Genomic DNA, 7,467 nt, shown 5'->3' with positions numbered 1-7,467 from the left:
CAGAGAGGCGAACGAGGAAGCTGAAAGTGAGATGCTTGACCCTTGCAGAAAGCCACAGCCCGGGCGCAGAATTTGACCAAGGCGGCGGCTCAGCTGAGATCTGTAGACGCTGGCCTCTGATGTTGGGCAGAGGCTTGTGGAAAGGTGAAGGCTGTTTGAGCAGTGGGTTTTGATTGGTTGGTGCCCCTCGCTCGTTGGCGGAAAAATGGCACTGCAACTTTCAAAGCTGTCTCAACTGCAAGCCCTCTTTCGGAGACAAGAAACGAGACCTTTTCGTACCAGCGGTGGGCGCCGACGACCGAACCGAAGCGTGTTTCTGTGGTCCCACGTCAGTCAGGGGATTGAAGCGCCTTCGCCAACTTGCTAACAAGTAGCCTGCGTACAAATTGCATCCAGGCGAGAGGTCCTCGTGTCGACTTTTGAAGCTTCTGGGACACATCAACGATTCTTGTACGAAGTGCGCACCTGGGCACGTAGCGAAGACACTTGGTAAACATTGGCTAGCGCTTGCGGTCAACGCAGTATTCAAATACTTGTTCGACATGACCTGTGGTACGGAAGGAGAGTTTGTTCCACTTCGCAAACATCAAACTGGAAAAGGCCACCGAAAGCTGCACCGTCTGAGGACTGCAAAACGACCTGCGCCTCGATTTCTTCCCGATATCAAACTCCAGAATCTTGCTGCTCTTTTCCTGGCGGCTGATGCTCGATCTGCTCGCAATTTGGAGGCGTTTCTCTCGAAGGACAATAGACTGGTATGTCATAGGACTGGATAGTGCAGCTCGACTGTTCGCTTTGAGCGGGACATCAGTTCAACCTCTCGCATCCGCCTTCGGAGCGAAATTGTGGAAAGGTAAAATCAGACTGACGGTGGCTCAATATAGCCACAAAGTACAACCCTCTCTCGCCAGCACATCTGAACGGTCTCGAGGCAAGTCTGTCCGAAAATCTGCGCCCCAAGCCAAGCGAGCTTGCAGGGAGCGTTCATGCACTGTTCACCAACGCGTCGGAAAGCTAGAGTCAGAACTCGAGCCAGTCATTCCCCGGACCGGACGTCAACAACCAAGGTGTGTTACACGTGCCTAGCCGACAGACGCCTGAGTGGACCAAGGCCTCGTATCCGCTCTACCGCTGCTCTTGATGGCCTGCCTTCATTACGCAAAAACAACGCGGAAGCGATCGACCGGGCCGCGTAGCGGGCATTGGCCCAGAGAAAGTCCGATGGTCATTAGTCGTATTGATGAAGCCTACCTACATACCTACATACATACCTACCTATGTTATGCTACCATATATTGACAACTCAAGCCCCTCTTCTCCTTTTCACCTCCGATGATCAAGAAAATGGCACTGATTGAAAGAGAGGATGATAGGAGAAAAAAGGAAATTTGGTACAAGGAGGAAGACAAATGGGAAAGTGCAAGGAGACAGTGGAAAGTAGGGAAAATGCCACAATCTGCGTCGGCGTCAGCGTCATCGTCGTCATCGTCGGTTGTCGTAAACCACCCGTCCCTGCCTTTCGTCTCATACTTACTCCCCCTCTTCTCCTGTCTTCTTCATGTCGAGTGAATGAGAAAGTGCCCAGCAATCACAAAACATACATACATGCTCCGCGCCATGCTCTTGCATCATTCGTACGCCATGCAATGCTCCCATGCTGTGCTATGCCATGCCAATGCAGTTTCATCCCACCTCACTGTTTTTCCTCGAATTAGTTCCACGCACTCCCTACTCACTCGTCTCCACCCTCCTCTCTTTCCCTTCCTCCTGTGGCCGCACCACCCTCCCTCTCCGTGGCAGGCGGCGGTGGCGCCAGTGGTGGTGCCATCGACACCGCGACGCTCTCTCTCCTCTCCTCTCGCTCCCTTTGACTATCGGCGAGCGGTCCAGCCTCGGGCGGTCCAACCGATTGCCCATGAAATTCCGACCTTCGGTCCCTGTCACGCTCGAAGTCCCTTTGGACAATGCTCTCCCTTCCTCTTGGTACAGGTAAGGCATCCGCATCCCTTGGCCTCCCGTAATACGCGCCACTGCGGTCGTGGTATTCCCGGTCACGTTCAAAAGAAGCATAGCGCACTTCGTCTTCGACAACGCCACGGTGGTAGTCGTAGCGGTCGGCGTCGGTGCGGGGGTCGCGGGGGTCACGCAAGTCGTCTTGAGCATAATCGTAGTATCTGGCAAGACGTGGGTCACCACCTCGGTGCGAAGGAGGCGCAGAAGGCCCAGCAGCTGGTGCTTCGGGAAGGTAGCGGCGACGGTGCTCAGAGTGGTAAGGGTCGCGGTACGGGTCGCGGTACGGGTCGCGAACGCGGACGTACTCGACATACTCGCCATACTCGTTGATGTAGGCGGGGCCAGGTCTGGCGGAACGATGCCTAGGCGCCATTCCAGTGTAGCCGTAGTCGAGGAGTGGAGATGGACGGTGGGAGTAGCGGTCATGCTCGTCGTACGGGTGATAGTAATCGCGCGGAGGTACTCCATGGACGTGGGGCTGTGGTTCATCGCGAGTTCTCTCAGGAGGTGGCGGCAGAGAGGGAGATCCTGGGAGACGCTCCGGTTGTGAGGTTGCTTCTCGTGTAGGCGACTTGGACTGCTCGAGACGTCTGCGGGTGGCTTCGTAGCGGCTGAAGCGACTGCCGCGCGCTCGCGCAAGACGCTCAGGCTCATAGTAAGGCTCTTCATGGTACATGCTGTACCTGTGATAGCGCGATGGGCCGTAGGCATAACGCCGTGGTTCAGGGTCGTACTGCGCAGATGGTCTGTATTCCTCGTCCCGGTAGTACCTCTCCAATGGCGCTTGTGCACGTCCTGCCGTTGAATCTGGATCCAAGGTTGCGCGGTTCTGACCGGAGGTGCCAGGCCTTGTGGCGCTAGGATTGGAACCGTTTGCATTCGAATCTTCGACAGGATGGGCTGCTGGCTCTTCTGGAGCTTGTAGAGGCTGGCGCATTCTATCCTCAGCATCTTCCCGCGCTTCATCTCGGGCGGCCCTAGAAACGTATCCGCGAGCCTGGTCCTGGTCTCTATCGAGGTCGTTCAGGAAACGCTCAGCATCAGCTTCTACATTAGGCGCTGCAGATGTTCTAGCTGGAGGCTCTCGAGACACTGTGCGCGCATCGGCTCTCTCCGAATCTCTTGGGCGAGGTTCGTGGTTCCCAACTTGTGATGGTCCAGTGCTGAATTCTGGCCTGTCCAGATAGCGAAGTCCACTCCTTGTTGGCGCGCGCTCCCGAGGGTCATCTTCTCGCTCGAGATAATAGCGGTCTGATGCATGAGACCTTTCCCAATCATCTTCGTACATGCGACCATAGTGGGAATATCTGCGCACGGCTGCTGAACTCAAGGGACCATAGGGATCTCGCCAAGCCCCATCATAGTCCCGGTCCCTAATGTCTCGGTAGTCTCTTGAACCCTGAAAGACGGTTACTTTGGGTTCATCGGGAAAATCACAGAAATTTCGACTTACGTAATAGCCAGGTTCCTCGAGATACACCCGTGTCCTTAGGTCTCGAGCTGAAGGACTGAAGGAACGCTCATGGTATCTCCGGGGTGGCCTCGACTCACCTCGAGCTTCTTGGAGCCGTGGCTGGCTATCGTGTTGCTCGAAGACACCGCGGGACACTGGAAGAGGAGCGAGGGTTGAAGACCGAGAAACGGGTGACCGGCAAAGATCATGTCCTGCCGCAGGAGCGGACCGCAAGTGCGATCCTTGCGGAACATCATGACGGGAGGTAATCCTGTCTGATTCCAGCGCAGGTCTTGGAGAGGGCTGGTGAACGTTGAGGTTTTCAGCCGTACGGGTGGCCTCTGGGTGCTCCTCTTCGGTAACAACGCCAACATGCGGCAAAGGAGATGGGAACAGTTTCGGAAAGGCCTCTGCTATAATCCGAAGCTTGTTATCGTCCATTCCTGGCGATTGAATGAGTGCAGAAATTGCCCCTTCCTCCGGAAGATCAATCATATCCTTCTTCCAGTCGAGCCTGGATTCCGGACTATGCTCACGGGAACTAAAAGCAACTCCGCCAATGTGCTCAGACTTGAAATGGAGGATCAAAGACAAAAGAGTTGGAAAGTTCCTCTCCGATTCACGAGAGGAAGAAGCAAAAGGAGGAACGTGGTTCTGATGTCCCGCCGCACAGGCTCTGCAGCGAAGACCAGAAACCGAATTGATCGGGTACATGGAATGATGGGCATCAAGCGCATCAGCGAAGAGATCTAAGCTTGGCTCAATGCCGAACCGCAGATTGAAATGGTACAAAATATGGTGGATCACCACTGAGAGCCTCACACTTGGGTTCAAGTGTTTGATACCTGATGTGGAAGTCCAAAGATCCCTTGCAACATCGACCAATGCTTGGATTTGATCCTGGTAGATTTTTGGAGCAGATGGCCCGCCAGTTGAGGCAACAGAGGGAGCTAGGGTATCGTACGGAGGCCTACCCTGAAATGAACCATACGGACCTGGAACGACTGCTGGAGGAGCACCATAACGCATAGAGTCAGGGTCAGCATATGTCGCAGGACCAGTCGGGGGCACAAAGTTTGCGCCAGTTGGAGAATAGCCGGGCCTTGGGAACTGCTGAGGAACATCGTGAGAGTATGAGCCATCTTGCCATGGGGCCTGAGGGGGACCGGCATACGCGGGCAGCGGTCCTGGGGGCGGAGCAAAGGATTGCGACTGAGGAACCGGTGGAACGTAGAACGGAGCAGGAGGGGGCACTTGAGGTGGTGGAAAGGGTCCAGAAGGATGACCATATTGCCCAAACGGCACCGGGCTGTTCTGAGGAAGTGGATGCGGTGTATGGGACATGGCAGGTGCCCCAACGGGACCTGCAACGTAGCCAGGGTATTGGTAAGAGTAGGGATGCGGCAACGAATGGGCTGGACCAGGTGGGGGAATACCGTTGTTGTGAAAGTCGTGGCGAGCTCTGGCAGGGTCTGGATGGAAAGGTGGCTCCTCTGGCCAATCAGCCTCCTTCCAGCAAACAACAACGTTGCCGACACTGAAAGAGGTGGTGTGTTTTGCCCCAAAGTGCTGGATAATCCCTTCAAAGCCGTACCACTTCGGATTTCCCTCGCAACCGTCGCCACGGCACAAGAAGAGTTCCTTGCGATGTTGTTCAGTTCGCGGCTTGACCTTGTTATCGAATACCCATTTCATATTCTCCAGTATGAGCCGCCTGGTTGGGGGTCCGGTGGGCGGGTCATCCTTTATGTCCTGTCCTGCAGCAAGCGTGGCGTCGTCTTCCCGGGCTTGATCGGCGTCGAACCTACTGCGAACCTCCATAAGAAGCTCAGCTGCAAACTGCGGACAATTTTCTTTTGTGATTCCGCGTCCTTCAGCCCAGTCTCGCTGGATAATTTCATCGGCATATGCTCCAAGGCGTTCACGAACTGGGCGTTGGACTTCTTCCCACTCACGCTCAAGTACCTCCCGCACTTCCTTGAGGCTGGCGTCCTGGTGGCGGCGATCCTCGAGTTTGATTTGCAAAGTAGCCATCTGAGCTGCGCGTTCGTGTTCGACGTCCTCGGCTCCTTTTCTTTCGGCTTCCAAGCGTGGCTTGAGCATTTCCCATGCCTTTTCGGTCAATGGCGCAGAAATCTGACAGGCCGCTTGGAAAGCTTTCATGTGGCGAAGCACATTGGGAAGAAGCGGGGGATCAAAATCTTGACACCTGCGCTCAATTTCGCTTTTACGAGCCGCTTTCGCCTCATTTGCATCGCGAATGTTCCTCTCGGGCCGAAAACGTTGAGTGACGCCTGGAGGTGCATATTGAGGGGACATGTTACGGTCTGTAGAAGGGCCAGAGTACTGTTGCGCATATTGGGCAGCTTGATCGAGATTGGTTAGTGTCCGGGCAGAGCACTGAAACTTGAAGATTTGTAGGAAATATTCTTGTAGGAAATGACCATCCGGGCGGAGATGATTTGAGTACCAATGAAAAACATGGCTTACCTGTGACAGCCCTAGGGACACCATTCATTGGAAGTTGCCGCGGCACTTGGTACGGCGATGGTTGTCTCTGATGGCCATTTGCCGGTAGTGGTGCGGGTGAATTGCTTTTGCTATTGCTCGTACCCGACTCTTGCATACCTCTGGTGCGTTCCCAGCGTTCCCATCGTTCGGCGTCGACGAGCCTCTGTCTTCCCACATCTTCGAGCCCTTTCAACCATTCTTCACCTGCTGCGGGACCAAGGGAGCGAGCTTCGTCAAATTGCCGCTGAATGTCGCGAACATGATCCCGCCAATACCATTTAGAGATTTTGACGGTTGGAGGGATGGAAGACGTTGAGCTTATGACGGTGGATGGGACGACGTGGAATTGCTGAGTGACAAAGACATAGGGCAGAGCGGCGAGAAGAGCACTGTTGACGGCAAAAAGCAGAGACTGTTCCTGCAAGACAGTCAGACGGGGTGGGTACAAATTAGTTTGGGCGAGCCGACAAACCGTCTGGGAGTGTGCCTCCAAGCATCTACCACAGACGCGGACTCCAAACGACCAGACTATGCGGACACCATCCAAGCCGGGCCCATCTTCAAACGCAGACTTGACTGCCCAAGACTGATCATGGCGCGAAGTCTTGGCGCAAAATTGACAGCGGCGACCCCCCAGCAAGCGCCACATGGCCAGCTCGGACATGTCCATGAGGGGTCTTGGAAAAGTAGGAAAATGAATTTTGCGCGCAGAAAGCCAGATGAAGTTGGAGGTGAGGACTGGGAGGGCGGAAAGATGCTGTGAACCGCTGGAGGGTTCATCAACGCTTGTGAGGAGGGTATAGAAAGCACGGTTGACTCGCAGCAGTCGACCAAGGGTGAGGGGATGGAGGTAAAGAAAGATATGCTGCCAGACGTGCCCGGGCAGACGAGCGACAGAGGGAACGTGGGACGTAGGCAGGTCGAGCCTACGTCTCTTTTGCGACGCGACATGGGCGCCATCAGCCTTGCGCTTTGCGTAGGGGACTACATGTTCCAGGGTGGGCGACGAGTCGCGGCGAGAGCGGGAGGAGCTGTAGCTCTCAGCGTTGGCTGGCAGCCGCTCCATGCCTTGGGCTCGCTCGGTGGCGTTAGAGTTGCATCTGTGAGGGGGGAGGGAGAGGAGAGTCGAGATGGCGAGCGGCGGCGGTGCGGGCTAGAAAAAGAGGGTGGAGGAATGGTGGTTGATATGGAGGGGAGCAGAGGTGGTGGACAGGGATGAGAGGTGAGGAGAAGGAGAGAGGGTTCAAAAGAACAAGAGGGCGATCATGGTTCCCAGGTGCAGAAGGTGCAGCTCAGGCGGGCCAAAAGACGAAGCGACCAATCACTGCCACATGCAGTCCACCGACGGTGCGGTGGTTACCCGGCGATGTCTGCTGATGACGCTGTCCCGGGGCCCCCGTCGAGTGGAGGCCAAGCCGGACATGGAGCACTGCACAGGCGCAGGCGCCCATGTCACCTCAGCCCGCACCGCACGCCTTGCCCTACAGCGC

General features: G+C 55.6%; 1 protein-coding gene across 1 annotated transcript; it reads right to left on the bottom strand.

Moving 5' to 3' along the window:
- Positions 1–3,826: 3,826 nt before the first annotated feature.
- On the bottom strand, positions 3,827–7,043 carry J3D65DRAFT_548051 (uncharacterized protein; the record flags this gene model as incomplete). Its single annotated transcript, XM_066796885.1, has 4 exons — positions 3,827–4,579; positions 4,697–5,812; positions 5,874–6,395; positions 6,450–7,043. Coding segments are annotated over 4 exons (2,985 nt in total), but the record flags the coding sequence as incomplete, so codon positions are not given.
- Positions 7,044–7,467: the final 424 nt, after the last annotated feature.

The sequence above is a fragment of the Phyllosticta citribraziliensis genome (assembly GCF_038025025.1).
Source record: "Phyllosticta citribraziliensis strain CPC 17464 chromosome Unknown J3D65scaffold_2, whole genome shotgun sequence".
In the NCBI taxonomy this organism is placed as follows: Eukaryota; Fungi; Ascomycota; class Dothideomycetes; order Botryosphaeriales; family Phyllostictaceae; genus Phyllosticta; species Phyllosticta citribraziliensis.
Note: the sequence above shows the minus strand (reverse complement) of the source record. Positions and strands in the feature narration are given on the sequence as shown.